Consider the following 22511-nt stretch of genomic DNA (forward strand, 5'->3'; position numbering starts at 1 on the left):
GGGCAACAAGAGCGAAACTCCGTCTCAAACGAATGAATGAATAAAGTAGGCTAGGAGAAAGTGCCCGGTGATTGTTACCTTAAGAGTATTGCTACCAGGTGAAATTGGAGGAGCACAGTTTGTCATTTTTGAGTTCTGCTTTAGAAATCCTGTGGTGGGAGGGGTATGTGTTAATCACCAGTACTTAGAAACTGCCTGGGAAATTGATTCGTTCATTCACCCAGTACAGACAGGGCAGCATACCCCCCGCAGGCCACTGCCAGAGACGCTGGTGGAGCACAGGCGTGGAGTGTGTGTTCTGACGGAGAGGCAAGTGCGGAACTGAATGACCCAACAGTAGACTTTTAGATGGCAAAAGGTGCTGTGAGGGAAACAGACACAGGTTGCCTAAGCGAGGTGTCGGCCTTGGTTTTCACAGCTCCAGCTTCCACAAAGTCATCTTCCATTTTGTTTTTCAGGTGGATGGGGAAAGATTCAAGAACACTTCGGAAACTTCGTCGTTGAACTTCAAAGTAACTGCGGTAAGTTACCATCTGGTTCTGCATCACTGGCAATGTTAAACAAGTGGTTGATGTTCCACCGTGAAAGAGCAGTGTGTATGTGTAAGGAAATGATACTGTGCTGGATACTGGGGTTAAGAGGTTAGCAGAACAGAAATCATTTCAGGGCTGGCCATCTAGCAGGGGCAGTGGGATCAAACCAAGTATATAACCAGAAGGGAGAAAGAAGTGTGATGAGGGAGCAGTTGTGGTGATTGGACTTTAGAAGTGCCTGGAACTCTTCCCAGAGGAAGTTATGTCTGAATTGAGGTCTGACGGCGGATAGGTTGAAGAGGGAAAGAAGAATTTGGAGCAGAAACTGTGGGTGGTGGCTCTGATGCAGAAGAGAGAGGGGAGCACACAGGGTTGGGTAGAAGCCAGAGGTGTTGCAGAGCAGCTGGGCCCGCCTCACTGAGTCTGGGCTACCAGAAGGATTGGACCTATTGTCCTAAGTGAGCCAGATGTCGGAAAAGGTTTTCAGCAGAGTAGAGAGATCATTTTGTTATAACAGGTTTCAGTTACAAATAAGTTTATGTTGGGAAAAGTATTTTTTTTCCTAAACCCACTGTGACCTCTCCTCTGACAAAGGGGGTCTTTGCCAGCTGCAGCAGCCACTAGGTCAGCTTGGTCGTGGGGTGAGTGGCATGTCTGTGCGGGGCCCAGACTCGGGAGAATCAGACAGACTATTATCACTAGGGACCTGCTATTACCAGAGGAACTGGCAGAATGAACTGGTTTTCATCAGGTTATTGTAGGATGGAATACATTTTTTGGACAGGAGAAAGTTTTGTGGAAACAGGCATTTATTCACAGATGACTGAAAGCTGTATTTGTTGGTGAAATGTATCTGCCCCGTGTTTAAAGTGACTTGTGGATTTGCTTTTTCTTTTTTAAATAGGACATTGAAGAATCTCTTTTGGAGCCAGGTACTGATAAGAGAAACACGACAGTTATGGTTTGAAAGTTTTCACGCTATTATTTTAAAGCTGTCTATGTTTTAAGTTGTGTTATGATCTTGTAAATTGCTCTAATGGTGGACAATCCAGATCATACAAGGATCAGAGATTGGAAACCCATTCGTATCACCAGATCTGTGGAAGAGCCATTCTGGCTTCTTGAGGTCAAATACATTTGGTGCAATGTAGTGATTATTTTCATCTCTAACCACGTAGAGTGGCATTTAATTCCCCCTGTCCCTATGATTCCTCCATGTGTTTCTACACATGAAACAGATCTTGTGATATTTTGCTGCAGTCGTTTTGATTAACGCAGTTAAGGCAGGAAAAAGCTGTTGTCAGGGCACTTACCACCTGAGAAGTGACTGGATTCCAGAAGAGGAAACAGAGTTTCTTCGTGAAAATTTTCAACATATTATTCCCCTTCCGGACTGCGTTTATCTCCCACCGTCAGAAGAGATTCTGATTTTCATATTGGATTGTTCTGTTAAAAGAAATTCAAAGAAATTTGGAAATTGAGCTGTCGTTGAATGGTGATTGCATTCGGTTCAGCACCTTGGACATTGGAAAATCAGTCAGAAGACCTAGACTTGAACAAAAACTCGAAGAAGACTGTTGAGAAGCAGCCGCGTGGTTGTAGGTTTTTAAATCTGTGGGGGCCTTTTTTCTTCCGTGTAGCGTAGAGGCTTACCTAGAGGCGGTCGCAGCGCAGGTAGTGTAACCAGTATAACTTTGTGTACCCGCGGGTTTTCCAATCTCTGTGTAGCTAGCAGTTCTCTTCGTGTTAGTGTGGCAGCCGTGCCAGTTCCACATTTGTGATTGCTTTATTTCCCTGGTAATTAAACCTTGTGCCATTCTATTCCTGTTAAATCCGTAGAAAATGAGAAAATACTCGACATTTTGGGGGAAACTTGTAAATCTGAGCCAGTAAAAGAAGAAAGTTCCGAGCTGGAGCAGCCATTTGCACAGGACACAAGTAGCGTGGGGCCAGACAGAAAGCTTGCGGAGGAAGAGGACCTATTTGACAGCGCCCATCCGGAAGAGGGTGACTTAGATTTGGCCAGCGAGTCAACAGCACACGCTCAGTCGAGCAAGGCAGACAGCCTGTTAGCGGTAGTGAAAAGGGAGCCCGCGGAGCAGCCAGGCGATGGCGAGAGGACGGACTGTGAGCCTGTAGGGCTAGAGCCGGCAGTTGAGCAGAGTAGTGCGGCCTCCGAGCTCGCGGAGGCCTCTAGCGAGGAGCTCGCGGAAGCACCCACGGAAGCCCCAAGCCCAGAAGCCAGAGATAGCAAAGAAGACGGGAGGAAGTTTGATTTTGAAGCTTGTAATGAAGTCCCTCCGGCTCCTAAAGAGTCCTCAACCAGTGAGGGCGCTGATCAGAAAATGAGGTTTGTTTTTTCTCAGTTTTAGACCAGACGCTATCTCCTTTTCATTGGTCATTTAATGACACACATAAGCTGTTTTTTTCTGCAATTGGCCAGCCAGACTGACGAAATTGTAGTTTTGCTTCTAAAGAATGTTTTGTTTCTCTTTGTGTGTTTTTAATGGGTGATTCAATTCCTTTTCTTTTTCTCAACCTATCATGGTTGTGTTCTTAAATTGTTAATTGTTATCTTCAGCTAAATCGAATTGACTTTTACAAATCTGACATTGTATTTTTGGGGTCAGATTTTCCAATATAAGCTTGCAGAGGTGTCTGTTAAAATTTTATTTCAGACTAATTTTCTGGTAGGTATTCAGTTTTAGCACATAATCATATTTTTAATTTTGTTCTCTTTCGTTTTTTTCCTGTATGAGTAACATTAACTTTTGTCTCTAGCTCTTTTAAGGAAGAAAAAGATATAAAGCCAATCATTAAAGATGAAAAAGGTATGATTTAACTTATGTGGTAGGGAGCCATGTTTGGATCCCTTATTTTGGGAGGAGGGGTGTGCAGATATCCACACTTTGGATCCAGTAATTTGTTTTATTATGGGTTACTGGAATCAACCACCTAATGGTTTCTTGAGAGATTAGTTTTAGAAGTTCGCAAGCATCTGCATTTTATATTTTTGTTGTGGTTGTCATTTATGGGATAGTGAAAAGCACATTACAAGAAAGGAATAATTCTGCTCATTGAAGACTGTTTCAAGGATTTTAGAGACTGCTGTCTTGGGTGAGATCTGATCATCAAAAGACATTTCAGTGCATAACTGACATGGGCATGATTATTCCTTGAGTAAGGAAACTCAGTTTTTGCTGTCCAGATTTTCAGCCTTCTGTGTGTTGGCATGTGTGTGTGCATTAAATTCTTGAGTCAACAGTTGGGATTGGGCATCGTTAGGGCTTTTAAAGAGGGCTGTGATCTTAAGAATGGTTGTGCTGCTTGTTAGGCCTTGGGTTGATGCCTAAGAATCTCCCTCTCGTGCCAGGTCGAGTCAGCAGCAGTTCTGGTCGGAACCTGTGGGTCAGCGGGCTGTCCTCAACAACACGAGCCACGGATCTCAAGAACCTTTTCAGCAAGTATGGGAAGGTACGCCTTCCCTTGCCTCATACCATCCACTGTGATTATCAGAGTTAAAAAGGAAAACTCTGCCGGGTGCGGTGGTTCATGTCTATAATCCCACTAGTTTGGGAGGCTGAGGCAGGAGGATCGCTTGAGCCCAGGAGTTCAAGACCAGCCAGGGCAACATAGCAAGACCTTGTGTTTACTAAAAAACGACAACAATGGCTGGGCGTGGTGGCTCAAGCCTGTAATCCCCACACTTTGGGAGACCAAGACGGGTGGATCACGAGGTCAGGAGATCAAGACCATCTTGGCTAACACGGTGAAACCCCATGTCTACTGAAAAATACAAAAAACTAGCCGGGCAAGGTGGCGGTTGCCTGTAGTCCCAGCTACTCGGGAGGCTGAGGCAGGAGAATGGCATGAACCCGGAAGGCGGAGCTTGCAGTGAGCTGAGATCCGGCCACTGCACCCCAGCCAGCGCGACATAATGAGACTCCATCTGAAAAAAAAAAAAAAAGACAGCAACAGAGCTCGCCCAGTCTTGTGCAGTGCACCTTATTTCCTGACTCACAGTAACTAGGGTGCCGAGCAGGGCAGGTGGTTGGTCATATCACAGCAGTGCTCCGAACAGCGGTATAAACAGCTTCCATCTCAATGTTCTTGGGGTTCTTTCTGACTGGTCTCAAAGAGATTGATGGTCTTTTGTCCTAAGCAAAACTTAAAGCTGACATGATGAGTTTTTTCCCTTAAGAATAAGTTGGGAGGCTGAGACGGGCAGATCACCTAAGGTTAGGAGATCAAGACCAACCTGGCCAACATGGCTAACCCCCGTCTCTACTAAAAATACAAAAAATTAGCCAGCCGTGGTGGTGTGTGCCTGTAGTCCCAGCTACTTGGGAAGCTGAGGCAGGAGAATCACTTGAACCCAGGAGGCAGAGGTTGCAGTGAGCCAAGATTGTGCCACTGCACTCCTACCTGGGTAACAGAGTGACACTGTCTCAAAAAAAAAAAAAAACATGAATGACACGAATAATTGACTTTCATTTAATTTAGCATTTTAAGTATATAGTGTGACATGATCATGGTTCAAAAATCACTAAGATGCTGATTATGGGGGCAGGAGAAAAATAGTACAATTCAGCAGCTTTCCAAAGGAAGTTGAGGAGGACAATTTAAAATGATTCCACTGTTTGGAATTAATTAACGTAAGAGTCTTCTTTTTTTTTTTTTTTTTTTTTTTTTGAGACCACGTCTCACTCTGTTGCCTAGGCTGAAGTGCAGTGGTGTGATCTTGGCTCACTGCGACCACCGCCTCCCAGATTCAAGTGATCCTCGTGCCTCAGCTTCCTGAGTAGCTGGGATTACAGGCACCCACCACCATGCCTGGCTAATTTTTGTATTTTCAGTAGAGATGAGGTTTCACCATGTTGGCCAGGCTGGTCTCCAACTATTGACCTATGTGATCTGCCTGCTCGGCCTCCCAAAGTGCTGGGATTACAGACGTGAGCCACCACACTTAGCCAAGAGTCTTCTGATAAGCAGCTGGCACTCCCCTGGTCCCCTGGATGCCTCTAGGGAGTGGCTTCCAAAGGAGAAGGCTCAGACCATTTAGTGTCTGGATGGTACCCTGATTCCAGGCAGAGTGGGGCCTGTCCGACACAGCCTTCTGGCTACAGAAGCCGTTCCTTTGTCTAGGTCTGTGTCACCAATCAGGTAGGTGTTTGTTAATGTTTCATTGCTTAAGAAGCAGACAGGACCCAGAGAAAGCATTTAGTTCAGTTTTTCTCTTAACAGTCTGTGTGTTCAACAAGGGCTTAGGAAATTCTTACAACCATGAATAACCCGTTTCTTCAGTTACTTTTTTGACTTCACTCAGACACTGATGATTAAGCAGAAGTAAACATACATGGTCCCTGTCATCACAGATTTTTTAGTCTGATGGGAAAAAGACCATTTAAGAAATACACACGTATGTGTTGTGATGAGCATATTAAGGAAGGTTAGAGTACGCTATCAGTGTGCTGGGAAGACCATGTTTAGATTCGGGAGACAGCTTCAGCAGACCTCGCTGAAGAAGTGACATTCAGCCGGGGCGTGAGTGATAGAGTTGGCCTTGCCTGTGGGTCTCGGGTCTGGACAAAAACGGGAGGACGTAGGAAGGCCAGAGGGGCAGGACACCACTCGGCTACTTGACCGAAGCATGCATAGGCTGCTGTGACAAGCTCCAGGGCGGATGGCACCGCCCAGGGATGGGGATGTACAAGCTTAGTGTGGTGCCTGCTCTCATTTGGGTTTTGTCTGCCGTCAGAAGAGATGTCCTTGTAAGGATGAATAATGTGATGGTAAAGTAGAATGACCTCATCACTGGTTTCAGCTGTGATATGGGAAGTGGCGTCTGTGTTTCTGTCAGGAGAGTCTTCTGTCCCTTTGGCCCTGGACACATACAGGCAGAGTCTCGACTCCTCCATTTGTGTGGTCTAAACCACAGGACGTCAGAGTCTGACGGGAACCTCGAGCGTGTGGGTTCCACCTTGTCATTTCATAGTCGGGGCCAGGAGGTCCAGAGACGGGGGATGCCTTACTCAGGTTGACCCAGTGAGTCAGAGATGGGTCAGAGACCAGGACTCCTGTGTTTTGGGGAAACATTTACTCTGTGCACCAGTGCTGGTGGGGCTGGTGTTGAATCTGTTATCTTGCTGTCTGTTTTCTGTTCATGATGTTTGTTCATTTATCTCTTTTTCCCATTTATCTTCCGCCTTGTGGGTCGAGTCCTTTGATGACTGATGGCTTATTTACTCTCTTTGTCATTGTGGTTTACTGGCTGCTTGTAGGATTACAGTACACATCTTCCCTTACAGTCTGTCTGCAAGTGGTGCTCTTTTGGGTTCAGTGTAGTGCAAGAACTATCTGCGGGAATATACTTGCATTTCCCCTCCCGTTGATTTTCATGATGTTTTTGTCATGCAGTTTACTTCTCTTGAAGAAGTCACCCAATGTTTTGTTGGCTTTGATTTGTTGTGGTTTGGCTTTTTTGCTTTGAACAGGTTTTTTTTTTTTTTTTTTTTTTTTTTTTTTTTTTTTGAGACAGAGTCTTGCTCTGTCGCCCAGGCTGGATGGAGTACTGGAGTACAGTGGCGCGATCTCGGCTCACTGCAACCTCTGCCTCCTGGGTTCACGCCATTCTCCTGCCTCAGCCTCCCAAGTAGCTGGGACTACAGGTGCCCGTCACCATGCCTGGCTAATTTTTTGTATTTTTAGTAGAGACGGGGTTTCACCGTGTTAGCCAAGATGGTCTTGATCTCCTGACCTCGTGATCCGCCTGCCTCGGCCTCCCTGAGTGCTGGGATTACAGGCGTGAGCCACCGCGCCCAGCCGAACACTTATCTTTTGAAGAGACCCAGAAATGACTGGAAAAAATCACGTTCACCTCGCCAGGTGCTCTTCCTTGCTTTTTGTTGTACATCCAGGTTCCCGTGGGAGATCATCTTCCCTCCTGAAGGAACTGAAAGTTTCTTGTAGTGTGGGGTGCTGGTGATGTGTTCTTGTTTCTTTTGCATGTCAGAAAAAGTCTTTACTTTGTCTTCATTTTGAAATAAATTTTCACTGGGTGTAGAATTCTAGGTTAACCTAATCCTTGTTCCTTTAGTTTCCAATTTGTCTCTTTTCCTCTGGCTGCTTTTAAGTTTCTTCTGTTTTTTGTTTTGTTTTGTTTTCCCTTAGAGACAGGATCTCACTGTGTCGCTCAGGTTGGAGTACAGTGGTGCTCACTGCAGCCTCAACCTCCCGGGCTCAAGCGATCCTCTCACCTCAGCCTCCTGAGTAGCTGAGACCACAGGCACCACACCACTACACCCAGTTAATTTTTAAAAATTTTGGTAGAGATGTAGTTTCTCCGTGTTGCCCAGACTGGTTTTGAACACCTGGCCTCAAGTGATCCACCCGCTTTGGCCTCAGAAAGTGCTGGGATTACAGGCATGAGCCACTGTGCCCAGCCTGTCCCGGTAATGTTTTACAGGATGTTGTGAATTGTATTTTGTTGGGTGCTAGTTATACTTGTATCTCGACAAATACCCTTGAGCTTTTTTCTGGTACACAGCTGAGGCACTTGACACACTTTGGTCCTTGTGAGACTTTTACGCTTTCTAAGTCAGGGTCAAAGTAGCCTTCAGTCTGGGCTGATTTTGTCTCATCAGTGGGCAATGCCCTCTGAGTAGTGGGTCTGATGCCCGTGAATTACCAGCCTTTCCACCCTGGCTATTGGGAAGAACAAACCATTTGTGGCCCTGAGTGCCCCCAGTGATTGTTCCCTCTGCTCCTTGTGGGTGGTGCTGTCCCAGCCTCTGGTTTCCTTGCACACACATGCACTGGGCGGGAGGAGCCCTCTGTGGGTCTCTTCAGCTGGCTCTGTGTGGCTGTGTCCTCTCTGATCCTCAGTTCTGTGGTTTCTCTCTGCCTTGGTCTCAGAATCTCAGTGCTGTTTTACCCATCCCCCATCGCCTGGGAACTCCAGGCCATGAGCAGGGGCAGTCAGGAAGCTCTTAGGGATCGCTGTCTGGGGCAGCCTGATGTCCAGGATCTGAAAACCGTCATGGCCTATGTTTCATCACATTTGTTAGTTGTTTCAGGCGGGAAGACAATGCTTAGTTCTCCCATCTCGGCCAGAAGTGGAAGTCCTTTCCCCATGGGAACATTCCCGACAGGCCGTGTCTGAGTTAGAGCTGTTCTCAGGCCCAGCTGGAGTGGATGGGTGCGTTGCTTAGTAGCCCCACAGCTGTTTGTGGGCACAGTGGAAATAGAGAAAACGATGTGGATGGGTAGGACTTCTGGTTATTAGTTGTGAGTAATGAAGTTTAATGGTTTTATAACTTTGCATGTTTGTGTGTTTTCATTGTGATGACTGATCTTGTATTAAAAGCAATTGTATTTAGTGGCTGGGTACAGTGGCTCACACCTGTAATCCCAGCACTTTGGGAGGCCGACTGGGGTAGATCACTTGAGGTCAGAAGTTGGAGACCAGCCTGGCCAACATGGGGAAACTTCCCTCTACTAAAAACACAAGAATTAGCTGGGCGTGATGGCCGGTGCCTGTAATCCCAGCTACTTGGGAGGCTGAGGCAGGAGAATTGCTTGAATCCAGGAGACAGAGCTTGCAGTGAGTCAAGATCAGGACACTGCACTCCAGCCTGGGTGACAGAGCGAGACTGTGTCTCAAAAAAAAAAGCAATTGTATTTGGATAGGTCAGGCTTAATTAGAACCAATTCAGTAACTAATAGTGGAAAGTACTAATATTGGGAGAGGTGGCAAATAGTGAAAATGATTCTGATTGTCAGGTAATAACTTTAGCAAGTTGTGTGGTCATTTGTATGAGACAGTAAGAGTGCCCTTTTTCATGAAGGTTGTTGGGGCCAAAGTGGTAACAAACGCCCGCAGCCCGGGGGCTCGATGCTATGGATTCGTCACCATGTCGACATCCGACGAGGCGACCAAGTGCATCAGCCATCTCCACAGGACTGAGCTGCATGGACGAATGATTTCCGTAGAGAAGGTGAGGCAGTTCTCATCTATGGTAACTCGCAAATGGAGTTTGCAAGTGAGAAGGCCTGGGCCACACATCATTTCTGTCTGTATTATATTTTAGGCCAAAAACGAGCCTGCTGGGAAAAAGCTTTCTGACAGAAAAGAGTGCGAAGTGAAGAAGGAAAAATTATCAAGTGTCGACAGACATCATTCTGTGGAGATCAAAATTGAAAAGTAAAGTGAATTTTCAAACCTCCTCTTGGAATCCCTGGGAGGAGGGCAAGGGCAGCCACCATGGGCCTTGAAAAACACACTCTGTCCCCACCTCTACCCACGCAGCCTTTCCAGCTTCCTGCTGGAGTCTCAGCTGATTTTTGTGTTGTGCTGCCACTTCAATATTCAGCTTTTATTTATTTATTTTTTGGAGACAGGGACTCACTCTGTCACCTAGGATGGAGTGCAGTGGCACTGCAGCCTCCACCTTCCAGGCTTAAGTGAATCTCCTACTCCAGCCTCCCAAGTAACCGGGACTACTGTAGGCATACACCACCCAACCAGGCTACTTTTAGCATTTTTTGTAGAGACGTGGTTTCACTATGTTACCAAGGCTGGTCTCAAATTCTTGAGCTCACGTGATCTGCCCGCCTTGGCCTCTCGAAGTGCTGAGATTACAGGTGTGAGCCACCGCGCACTGCCAGTCTTCAGCTTTCTGTTTAAAGCTATTTAACGAAGTAGCCCATGTCTTTAAAAAGTGGATGCAGATGATCCTCAGCATGTATTTGTGTCCTGACAACTGATTAGCCTTTTTGAAAAATCAGTATACACAAAATGAAAGAATACTATTTTTTATGTCCTTTTCCATATTCTGGTCCCTTGTACAGCCTCTCAGACCTTGGAATCATTTCCTCATCCATGTTGATTTTCATGTAGTTCTCACTTATTAATCACAGCAACTGTCATAAACCCAGTTTTTCAAAGATAAAGCATCATCCAAAGGAATGTAGCCTGGTCTAGTGTTGCAGTGAATGACCTTGAGCAAGTAGTTGGTGCTGTGTCTGACAGATGGCAAGTATTGCTGTGTTTACTTCAAAACTAAAAATATCCCAAGGCACCCTGTGAGTTCACGGTGGCACCCTGGGGTACCTTGGCCTAGTGGTTGGGAACCATGGGTCTGAGGTTCTATTTTTATAAAGGGGTGATTTATATTTAATCAAAATGGAGGTAGGGACAGATCTTTCAAGGCAGGTGTGGCTTATTTATATTTTTAACACAATTGTAGGCTTTTGAGAAGGTAGATTTCGGTGGTGCATATGATCAGGGCAATGTCTCAGAAGGCTGAGCGTCTGCCTTAAGTTTACATTGTCAATGCAGTTTAGAGGATAAACATGTCTGTGGACATAATTGAACTGGGTTTTTGAAGATGTAATTACCAATTTACATCATGGCCAATTTGGAATTATTATATTTAATTGGAATTATTTTTAATTGGAATTATTATTTTTAAAAAGCATTTTACTTTTTGAGATGGGTCACCCAGGCTGGAGTTCAGTGACGCAATCATGGCTCGCTACAGCCTCCCAAGCTCCCAAGCCCAAGTGATCCTCCCACCTCAGCCTCCCTAGTAGCTGGGGCTACAGGCGTGGGCTACCACTCCCAGGTGATTTTTAGATTTTTGATAGAGACAGGGTCTTCCGCTTTTGCTCAGGTTGGTTTCCACCCTGGCCTCAAGCAATTCTCCCACCTTGGTCCCGCAAAAGACTAGGATTATAGGTGTGAGCTGCTGCACCTGGCCCCAAGTTGAAATAAGTAGGCCCCTGAGTAATGGGTGTCAGATGAGCCTTCATGAGCTTGGAGGGGGGTAGGGGGTTGGTGAGCCCCTTAATTTAATCAGCAACTTCAAAAAGACACATCCCATCAGCATTGCTAAGAAAAAAAAGTCTGTATTGGTGGAAGATGGGGAACTGTTGTTGCAGGTTTGCGGTATTCTTGGTGTCTTGTGTTTCATTTGTTGCTTTTCTGTATTTGTGGGAAAGGTGGTAATAATTAGCTAACAGTATGGGATGATCCTGTGGCCAGCATTGGGAATGCAGCAGTTTTCTCGGTCCCTGCAGTAGCCCTGGGAGGCACGTGTTCTATGTAGGAGAGGATACAGGCCTAGAGAGGGGAACACGTCCTGCCTGAGTTTGCTGGGAAACGGCAAGGCTGGGATTCAACCTATGAAGGTTGCTCGGAGCCCCATGGCTCTTAACTGGGTGATGAACTTAAGACCTTTAAGACCAAACTTCCTGCAGGTTATTTGCCTAGGAGGTTGAGCACTTTAAAATTTGTTTTGACCTTATTTTTTTCTTCAAATTTACACCTTCATTAGCCTTTCCTTCTGTTTAAAGGATTTCTAGATTAGTGGTCGGTCTTGTGAAATAGAGAAGCTTTCCAAAGAAGGGAAGAAGAGGGGCTCGCCTTTGCCATCTTGAATGAGTAGTGGTTTTTATACAGTTGTTGTCCAGAAAGCACATGTAAATGTCAGGTGTAATCCCAGCACCCAGGGATGATGCTTTTTGTTGGATATCCTTCCAGTCTTCCAGTCTTTTTTTCAGCACGTATATTTATCTACTAGAGGGAAAGCAGATGAATAAACACAGCATCTTGTGCGGCAGGTGAAAGGAGCCAACCCCCTCCCCCGCCCTGCCCCATCCCGCCCCGTTGCAAGCTCATGAAGGCTCATCTGACACCCATTACTCAGGGGCCTACTTATTTCAACTTGGGGCCAGGTACAGAGCTCACGCCTATAATCCTAGTCTTTTGCAGGGCCAAGGTGGAAACCAACCTGAGCAAAAGAGCAAGACCCTGTCTCTATCAAAAATTTAAAAATTACTTGAAGTGGTAGCCCACACCTGTAGCCCCAGCCACCTCCTTTTTATTCCCCCTGAGTTCTGTCTCAGGATCTAAAGACCCTTCTTTTTTTTTTTTTTTTTTTTTTTTCCTTTTTCTTTTTTTTGAAAAGGAGTCTCTCTATTGCCAGGCTGGAGTGCAGTGGCGCGATCTCGGCTCACTGCAACCTCCGCCTCCTGGGTTCTAGCAGTTCTCCTGCTTTGGCCTCCTGAGTAGCTGGGATTACAGGCATGCGCCACCACACCCGGCTAAATGTTTTTGTATTTTTATTAGAGATGGGGTTTCACCATGTTGGCCAGGCTGGTCTCAAACTCCTGACCTTGTGATCCATCTGCCTTGGTCTTCCGAAGTGCTGGGATTACAGGCATGAGCCACTGTGACCAGCCTAAAGACCCTTCTTTAAAGCATACCATGAGGTAACAAAAGTAAGCTGTAGAGTAGTATATGAAGTATGACCTCCTAAGACACTCTATAAAACGTCACTGTAGGTGACCGCAGTCAGGCAGACCCAGTGATTGACAGTAAGGCCGCCCTCGTGGTCATCATAGGGATGAGGGAGAGGAGATAAGATGATTTACAATAGTCAGTTTTTCTCAAAATGAATTATTATTTTCTAAAAAAAAGACAACTCCATGATGTGGAGGTTGAGAAGGGCAGGAGAGATGGGGCAATCAGAAGCTTCCCTGGCGTGGCCGGAGCTCTGCCAGGAACCCTGCGTGGGTCGGTGGGAGAGAGGCCAACAGGTGCTTGCTGGAGGGCCCTGCAGAGGCCTGACTTTCCTGCCTGGACCCTGGCACGTTGTTGGTGTTGAGTCCGTGTGCAGTTTAATTGCCTGAGACGAATGGCATTAGGGAACGCGGCAGCTGAGTTTGAGTGGTGAAGATGATGTATTTCACTGCTTAGAAGAAAGTTGCCGCCGGCCGGGCGCGGTGGCTCAAGCCTGTAATCCCAGCACTTTGGGAGGCCGAGACGGGCGGATCACGAGGTCAGGAGATCGAGACCATCCTGGCTAACATGGTGAAACCCCGTCTCTACTAAAAAATACAAAAACTAGCCGGCGAGGTGGCGGCGCCTGTAGTCCCAGCTGCTTGGGAGGCTGAGGCAGGAGAATGGCGTGAACCCGGGAGGCGGAGCTTGCAGTGAGCTGAGACCCGGCCACTGCACTCCAGCCTGGGCGGCAGAGCGAGACTCAGAGCGAGACTCCGTCTCAAAAAAAAAAAAAAAAAAAAAAAGAAAGTTGCCTTTGGTTGAAATGGCACTTAACACCTTCCCATATTCACTGGCACATAACACATCATTTAACTCCCTAAAAGTATGCAGTAGTTACCAACCGAGGGGTGTTGGCCTCACGGGTAAATGGCCTGCCACTCTGTGCAGTGGGGGCTTGGCGTCCTGCCACTGGGCCTCTATCCTGTTGAGGCTGTATTGGGAAGAAATGCTTTTCCCTATAAAGCTTATAAACAATGTTCTACACATACATGATGAAACATTAAAGTAAACTTTTTAGAAGTGTTCTCATGTAGTTGGCATGTTTCTCGTCTCCACCTGCACGCCACTCTTGCGTGCCAGCCTGTCTGGCATTTTGGAAATGCATCCCCAGGAATTTCATTGTGCATATCCCTCAGTTGAACAAGTAATAGAAGTGGGAATGAGGCCTGTGTCTAAAGAGGAGTATTGTTATTATTATGGTTTTCAAATAATTTTTTCCCACCTGATTGCCGCCGGGGTGATTTTGTTTTGCATGGACATCTGAGTATGTGTGAGTGAGGCTCTGGGTGAGCCGTTCCTGTTACAGAGTCTTGTGAACTCAATTTGATAACCATGTTTTTAAATAGAACCGTAATTAAGAAGGAGGAGAAGATTGAGAAGAAGGAGGAAAAAAAGCCTGAAGACATTAAAAAGGAAGAAAAAGACCAGGATGAGCTGAAACCTGGACCTACAAGTCGGTCTAGAGTCACCAAATCAGGTGATGAGAGCCTTTTAAGTGCTAGTGGAAGGGTAAGGCCAAGGCCTGGCACAGGTGGTGAGTAGGTGGGGTTCCAAGGGAAGATGAGGACAGCAAGCTCTGGTGACGTGGCTGTTTCGCTGTTCGTATGTCACCGTTGAAGAAACAATAGTCTGTTGATGTAATGGCTTAAAGGAGTTTCCATACAACATCAGGAATCCAGAAGTGCTTGGGACTCAGGGCTTAACGTGTATTGCTGAACTCAGCTGCCTGAGTTCTGGCTTTCTCAGGGCCTTTGGCTGATTGTAGTGTGGGATTCGCAAGAGTGAGTTGTCCGAGTTTCTTGTAACTAACCTGATGCTATTTTGCAGGTGTGCAGTCAAGTTTTTCCCACATTATGTTAAAGCTGGAGGTAGTAAAAATACAGAGAAAACTGAAACCTCCAAGCATCTGTTGAAGTGGTTGTATTTGGACGATGCCACTTCTGTTGTCATTTTGTAAAAGTTCATTGTGCTTTACACCTTTGAATCTCTGAGACTCAGAATGTTTTGTGGCAAAAAAAATAAGCCAACTCCACCTCCCCCATCAAGGAAGAAAAAAAACAGAAACAAAACCCAGCCATCTGGAGCATTGAAATTTGGTACAGCACATTACAAGCTGGATCTTCAGCTCTCAGGCTAATTTACCCAGAGTCTCATGAGGAACGTGTTTTTAAAATGTTCCTCAAGTATTATAAATCTCCCCAAATAAGTCATTGTTCCAGTGCTTAGAGCCTGGTGGTTCTGTTGTCAGGAGAGAGAATTGGTTGGGAAGCCTTTATTGCTGGAGATGAATGGAGGGAAGCCCACCCGTCTGGCAAGGCACTCCCTCAGAGCTGCAGTGTGATTCCGAGCACGGACTGGATACTGCAGAGCTTCACAGAACGTCAGGGAGGAGTGACAGCACAGACCAGCTCCAGAGCTGTGGGGTTTAGTGTGGAGGGTCACAGAGGGCTCTGCGGGACGGCTGTGCCTGTGTGCGTGCTGCGGGTTTAAGCTGTAGGTTGGGAACAGGTCCCTCCAGTTGTGCAAAGACCTGTGAGGGAGCCCCCGTTGTGCTGTGCCCGCGTTACTGTGTTGCTCACAATAGATGAGAAATAGAGGCTCCCAAGGCTGGTGTCAGTCACTTGACTCACGACTTGTGTGTCCAGAGTCCATCAGAGCGCTGTTTACTGCAGGAAGTTGGGGCGTCCACAGGTTTTCATAGTTTGCTGTGTTTTGTCCTGAAGGAAGCAGAGGAATGGAGCGGACGGTCGTGATGGATAAATCAAAAGGAGAGCCCGTTATTAGCGTGAAAACCACCAGCAGGTCCAAAGAGAGAGTGAGTATTGCCTCCACCATCTCAGGGCCAGCTATTTCTCATGATGGCTCCACGACCGTTTGATTCGCATTATGAAAACATCGCTGTTTCGCCTTTAAAATCTTAAAGAGTTCTTTGAAGTTTGTAGGAGGCGTGATAATTGTGTGGATACAGACACACACTTGAATCCTGGCGCTTTCTGCAGAGCTGTGTCCCTCCGTGTTTGCTTCCCTCCATGTGCTGGCCCCGTACTGGCTCCTGACTGGGAGGTGCTGCCTTCCGACAGAGCATTGATTCACACAGCAGCTCCACTGTAGGCTGGGATGGGCCAGACCCAGGCTTTTCAAGCTGGAAGGCAGGTCCTACTCTTTGGTTGACTTAATAGCAGGTTACTTTCTTTCATTGATTTTCTAGTTTCTATTAAATTAACCAAAAAGGTAGAGACCAGCCTAGGACAGAGTGTTGGTCATGTTATCAGATCAAGAGCTGCCCCTCTCGAGTTGTGCACACAACTAGATGAAATAGCATCTCATTTGTGTGTTTCACTCTGGAAAACAATAAAAACCTCTGCTTCCCAGCTGCAGGTTCTAGCTAAGATGTTCATGAGGTGACAGTGCTTTTTTAATGAACGCAGAGTTCACCGTATTCAGCCAGGACCACTTTGTGTTGTTAAGACTTAACTTTTTTTTTTTTTTTTTGAGACGGAGTCGCTCAGGCTGGAGTGCAGTGACGTGATCTCACTCATTGCAACCACTGCCTTCTGGGTTCAAGCGACTCTCCTGCCTCACCCTCTCAAGTAGCTGAGATTACAGGCACGCACCACCACACCAGGCTGATTTTTGTACTTTTAGTAGAGACGGGATTTTGCCACGTTGACCAGGCTGGTCTCCAACTCCTGACTCAAGTGATCCACCCGCCTCAGCCTCCCAAAGTGCTGGGATTACAGGTGTGAGCCACCGCGCCCAACCAAGACTTAGTTTTTAAAATGAACATTTGGATTTTATAAAGCATCAATTCCTAATGTCATTTTTCACATGAAAATCATAAGATAGAGAAATCTAGAGTAGAACATTGAAAAAGACCCATAATCTTACCCCCATGTCACTGTGATGTTGAAAAATAAATAGTGACCACATGTGCGTGATTAGAACATCTGGTCAGCTCGGGGAGATGCAGCACGGGCATACTAAAGCCTCCGTGTGTCCGGTTGGGCTCCTCAGCTTCCTCTGCACACAAGTCCCCTGTGCGTGCCGTGGGACCACAGACAGAGGATGTGCTGGAGCTTGCATTTTCTGTGTAATATGCCGTGGAGGTCTCTACATACAGACATGTAGGGTTTGGCCTTTTTCCTTTTTGCTTTTTTTTCTTTTAGCTTTTACGTATTATTTTTATTTTATGGATAATATTTACCTATTAAAAAATAAAGGGTGGGGGTGTCTCACTTCGTTGCTTAGCCTGGCTTCAAGTGATTCTCTTGCCTTGACCTTCCAAACTTGCTGGATTACAGGTGTGAGCCACTACCCCCAGCTTCTTTTAACTTAAATTTTGAAAGTTTGTGGAGGGATCTTAAATCTCCTGTGTGTGTTGCACCTGCCAGGTCACTAGTAAGTGGCTAAGCTGGCCTGAGAACCCGGGAGTGCTGGCACTGTTGCCTGCTGTGCTGCCCACTGTGCAGTGGTACGTGGGCACCTGTCCCCTTCTTACTCCACTGCAGTGTGTGTAAGACATCTGCTCGTCTCATAGGCAAGGCGTGCCATCAAAGTGCTGGGGGATATCTCCCTGTGTGTGTGTGCCCTTCCTCCCCAGCCTGCATTTTATTAATAATTGGTGTAATGTCTCCGCCTTGACCTTTGCCTGTCCTTCTGTTGGGTTGGTTTGTCTTTCATTGCTTGCTCTTTCTCTCCTATGGGAGCTAATTAGGAAAATAAGCTGAGTAGCTTTTTAACAATGTCATGTCCCAAGCCCCTGCCCCAGAGATTCTGTGTGGATCAGCAGGAGGCCTCGGGTTCTGTGTTGTTTAAAAGCTTCCTGGGAGGGTCTGATGTGTCTAGTTTGGGTGAGGCCTTGGAGAACCTTGAAATGGGAGTCAGTCGTTACAGCTCTGAGCTTTATGCCACAGATAGAAAATGATGAATGTAGGCTGGGTGCAGGTGGCTGACGCCTGTAATCCTGGCACTTTGGGAGGATGAGGCAGGCGGATCACTTGAACTCAGGAGTTTGAGAACAGCCTGGACAACAGGGTGAAACCCCGTCTCTACAAAAATAGAAAAATTAGGCATGGTGGTGTGCATCTGTGGTCTCAGCTACCCAGGAGGCTGAGGTGGGAGGATCACTTGAGCCTGCAGTGAGCCATTGCACTCCAGCCTGGGCAACAGAACCAGACTGGGTCTCAAAAAAACCAAAAACCTACCCAAAATAAATTACAGACATTGGCTATTAGTGTTCTGTACCTTATTAGGAGCACCGTTTTGCATTAAAGCATTTTGGCATATTCTATTCTGTTTGTTTATTTATTTATTTATTTATTTATTTGAGACGGAGTCCTGCTCTGTTTCCCAGGCTGGAGTACAGTGGTGCGATCTCAGCTCACTGCCACCTCCGCCTCCCAGGTTCAAGTGATTCTTTTACCTCGGCCTCCTGAGTAGCTGGGATAACAGGCATGCGCCACCATGCCCGGCTGACTTTTGTTTTTTTAGTTGAGATGGGGTTTCACCATATTGGTCAGGCTGGTCTTGAACTCCTGATGTCGTGATCTGCCCACCTTGGTCTCCTGAAGTGCTGGGATTACAGGCGTGAGCCACTGCGCCCGGCCTGGCATATTCTATTTAGAGCTGTCTGTCTGAGTCCTGAGCCAGCAGTTGAGATGTGAAACATGCAGTCTGCCCTCCAGCTGTCCAAACAGCTGGCCTGACTGCTGTCCCCCTCTGAACTAATGGCCACAGTGGCCCTGTGCGGATGTGCCCCGTGGCTCTCAGAGGCCTAGGTTTGCTTTGGATTATGTGAGTCCTTGGCTGTGCTATGCTAGAAAAACTGTGCTTGTAGGTTTTTTGAGGCATGGGCCAACCTCTTCTCTTCCATGAATGCCCCTTGACATTTGAAAGCAGGATTCTGGATTAGGCAGTAAAACGCATACTTGGAGGGAAGCAGCCTGTGCCTGGGCCTCTGGTCTGGAGACCACAGCCTTCCATCTACACCATGTGGGGCCAAAGAACCTTAGTCTCATCCACACGTGCATAATCTCCATTGTGTGTTTGTTGCAATCATTTTCCTGACATTAATAAACCAGTTTTGGTAAACAGAGCTCCAAGAGTCAGGATCGCAAGTCAGAAAGCAAAGAAAAGAGAGACATCTTGTCGTTTGATAAAATCAAAGAACAAAGGGAGAGAGAGCGCCAGAGGCAGCGGGAACGGGAGATCCGAGAAACGGAGAGGCGGCGGTGAGTGAAGCTGGGCGGGGCGGTGGGCTGGTGGTTTCCTCTGGGGGTGGTGTCCTTCTCCCAGCTGTACTTGGAGTGAGGAGTCTGTGTGCCCGAGAGCCAGTGCCTGGGCCGGCGGGTGTCATGCTTCGCCTGGGTCCTTGAGGCAGGGGCCAGCACCTATTCACACATGAGCTGCCAGACATGCCAGGTGGCATGAAAGTCATCAAAGGGCCAGGTGCAGTGGCTCACACCTGTATCCGAGCACTTTGGGATGCCAGGGCCAGAGGATCACTTGAAGTCAGGAGTTCCAGACCATCCTAGGCAATGTAGTGAGACCCCACCTCTACAAAATATTTAAAAATTAGCTGGGCATGGTAGTGCGCACTTGTAGTCCCAGCTACTCAGGAGGTTGAGGTGGGAAGATCGCCTGAGCCCAGAAGCTCAAGGCTGCAGTGAGCCGTGATCACAACACTGCACTCCAGACTGGGTGACAGAGTGAGACCCTGTCTGGGAATAAAGTCAGGGAAGCCCTTTACAGTATATGGGGTTTGGCTATCTATGTTGCCGGGCTGATCTTGAACTCCTGGGCTCAAGCAATCCTCCTGCGTCAACCTCCCTAAGTGCTGGATTACAGGCTGAGCCTTCTGCTGGCTCAAAGTCTATTTTCGCCCCTCCTCTCCTGTTGGACCTTGGCCGGTGCGCAAAACCCAGCCGTGTGTGGCTTTGATGGGATGGTCCCTGGGTGCTGAGGTCTCGGTCTTCCCTGTTGAAACCTCTCACACAAGGTCAGAAACTGCAAGCCGAGTGCAGTTGTCATTTTGCCACGGCTCCACTCTGGGCTGTGGTCTTGAAGGTTTGTCCCTCTCTGCCTTGACATTCGGCCTTTTCCTGTCGGGATACCCGGCGTTCTCTTGCCACTTTTCCTCAAATATTGCTCAGTAAAGCAAAAGCTGTGCTCATAGCATTTGGAAAATGTTCTTGAGCGAACCTAGAAATGTTGCCAGCTGTGCTGCCTTTGCTTTTTTTGAGGTGACTTTCTTAAGTAAGGTAACCCCCTGCATGCGCAGCTTTAGGGAAACCCAGTGAGCTTTTGGATCCAATTTTTTTTTCTGCTTCCAATTCACACCCAGTTGTGGGCACCGGGCTTTTTCTCCATGGAGGCTCACACAGGGAGTTCAGAGCAGCCTCGCCTGTCCCCGCAGGGAGCGCGAGCAGCGGGAGCGGGAGCAGCGCCTCGAGGCCTTCCATGAGCGGAAGGAGAAGGCCCGGCTGCAGCGGGAACGCCTGCAGCTCGAGTGCCAGCGCCAGCGGCTGGAGCGGGAGCGCATGGAGCGGGAGCGACTAGAGCGGGAACGCATGCGCGTGGAGCGTGAGCGCAGGAAGGAGCAGGAGCGCATCCACCGCGAGCGCGAGGAGCTGCGGCGCCAGCAGGAGCAGCTGCGCTACGAGCAGGAGCGGCGGCCAGGGCGGAGGCCCTACGACCTGGATCGGTGAGTCCCTCCCAGAGCGCGGGCAGGACGGAGGCCAGCGTGGCAGCGGTGTTCACCCTTCCAGCAGAACAGCGGCTCCCTTTCAGTCCCTGTCGAGGGGGCGGGATGGGGAGATTGAAATTTGATATGGAGCATGCGCCCTGGGGACCCCCTGTAGATCTCACTGGCTGCTGCAGGTTTATTAGTTCACTGTCACCACTCGAGGCTGTGTAGCATCTCCCCCAACTTGAGTTATTCTGGGAAACTTGATGGCTGCCACTTGCTGAAGGGTTTGTGATGCTTTTCCTCTCCACTTCCCCGTGGAGCATAACTGTTCTCTGTCTTGCCAGACAACCGAATGCCCATTAGGCCCAAGTTGGCCACCGCTGTCTCTGCCAGTCTCGTGTCCTTGTAGACAGGCAGAGCAGGCGCTGTGGAAAAGGAAATTGCCTCTGGTTTAGAAAGTAGGTTTATTGCTCTCTAGCTACCTGGAGCAGCTTAATTGACAGTCACCCGTCACCCCACTCTCCATGAGCCTAGTTTTCTTTTAAAAATCAAGAAGAAGAAAATTGGATGCCATCCGGAGCTGTGCGTAGTTCACTATCACCTCATCTAATTCTCTTTGCTTTTGCAAGAAACTCAGAGGGAGATTCAGGCTCCCATGGAAGGCAGGGAAAGTAAAAATGTGGCAACTCGAATGCTATTTCAGAAGAATCAAATATTTCATTTCACTTGCATTTGTGCTCATGAGTGGAGATCAGGGTATTAACAGTCTCATAAGACAATGAGCTCACAGCAGTGCTCCTTTCGGGACTGTTGGATGAGAATACAAGTGTACCTCTCGGCTGTTAATGGGGGTTTTAATTTATCAAATCAAAGCAATGATGATTGAGTGTTTAGAGATTAGCCCTGCAGGGCATTTTAAACAATACTGGGTCTGGGGAGGGAGCTCCCCTCCCCACCTCCACCTCCTTCCTTTTTCCCCTCCTTTCATAAATGGAATATGCATTCTTTTAAAATAAAAACCAGACGAGATGATGCCTATTGGCCAGAAGGAAAGCGTGTGGCGATGGAGGACAGATACCGTGCGGACTTTCCCCGGCCGGACCACCGCTTCCACGATTTCGATCATCGAGACCGGGGCCAGTACCAGGACCATGCCATCGACAGGTCAGCGGTCCCGTCCCCTCCTTTAGCCACAGTCATTGTGGGCGCTGGGGCATCCAGCTGACCCATTCTCAGCCCAGTGCAGGGGTTCCTGTGTGCTCTGAAGCCTCATTTACTTCTGAGATGCGCAGTGGGTAACTCTGACCTTGCACAGAACTTGAGCGAGTTGCTGGAATTGGCGGCCGTTTACAGAATCCCCAGCTTGCCTCATAGGAAGGCATCTCAGAGCTTGTTCCAGCCGCCGACTCTTTTCACAGGTGCCCAGGAGGGACCTGGGTGCAGGCCCGCCACACCAAGCTCTCTCCTGAGGCAGCGATGTTTGTCAGCACAACCTTGTTCTGGGTTTCATAGCTTCCTGGGAGGTCTCTCCATAGCTGCTCCCCCTCTCCGTTGGCGCAGCTGAGGAGAGGCGTGACCTGAGGCATGCTGGGGCTTTGGGGCTTTCGTGCCTGGACAACCAGCAGAGCTTCTTGTGCCCGAGAGCTACCAGAGAATTGATGGAGGACGTGCAAAATTTCTCATGAGGCCTGTCTTGGGTTTTGAGGATCTGGGTGGGCTTTTTAGCCTTTTGAAATGAAGAGTACATCTAGTTTATTAAGAAGACAGCACTTGGTTTTCCAGTTTAAGAGTCCTGTCTTTGGGCTCCCCTCAGCTGCACATCTCTGACCCATTTCCCCCGTTCATTGGCTCCTTTAGGAGTGTCAGAGTGGGCAGAATGGGAAAGGAAGGCTGAGAGGCCACACTCTTAATTCTGCTGGATTTTGGGATGGAGTTGGTGTGAATT

The 22511-nt window shown here is 47.8% G+C and overlaps 1 protein-coding gene across 4 annotated transcripts in view; it reads left to right on the plus strand.

Moving 5' to 3' along the window:
• Positions 1–22511, plus strand: part of SAFB2 (scaffold attachment factor B2) — a 36960-nt gene that overhangs the window by 9376 nt on the left and 5073 nt on the right. For all 4 annotated transcript variants that reach the window (XR_004434289.1, XR_004434290.1, XM_033199532.1 and 1 more), the window contains exons 5-16: positions 459–521; positions 1438–1465; positions 2373–2883; positions 3315–3364; positions 3907–4007; positions 9380–9529; positions 9623–9735; positions 14226–14356; positions 15603–15694; positions 18973–19109; positions 20294–20581; positions 21590–21730. Coding sequence is in view for 2 of the 4 variants with exons in the window: in XM_033199532.1 (XP_033055423.1) it covers positions 459–521; positions 1438–1465; positions 2373–2883; positions 3315–3364; positions 3907–4007; positions 9380–9529; positions 9623–9735; positions 14226–14356; positions 15603–15694; positions 18973–19109; positions 20294–20581; positions 21590–21730 (1805 nt within the window). In the remaining 2 variants the exon portion in view is untranslated. The remainder of the gene's footprint in view (positions 1–458; positions 522–1437; positions 1466–2372; positions 2884–3314; positions 3365–3906; positions 4008–9379; positions 9530–9622; positions 9736–14225; positions 14357–15602; positions 15695–18972; positions 19110–20293; positions 20582–21589; positions 21731–22511) is intronic.

The sequence above is a fragment of the Trachypithecus francoisi genome, unplaced genomic scaffold, assembly GCF_009764315.1.
Source record: "Trachypithecus francoisi isolate TF-2019V2 unplaced genomic scaffold, Tfra_2.0 Lachesis_group5, whole genome shotgun sequence".
In the NCBI taxonomy this organism is placed as follows: domain Eukaryota; kingdom Metazoa; phylum Chordata; class Mammalia; order Primates; family Cercopithecidae; genus Trachypithecus; species Trachypithecus francoisi.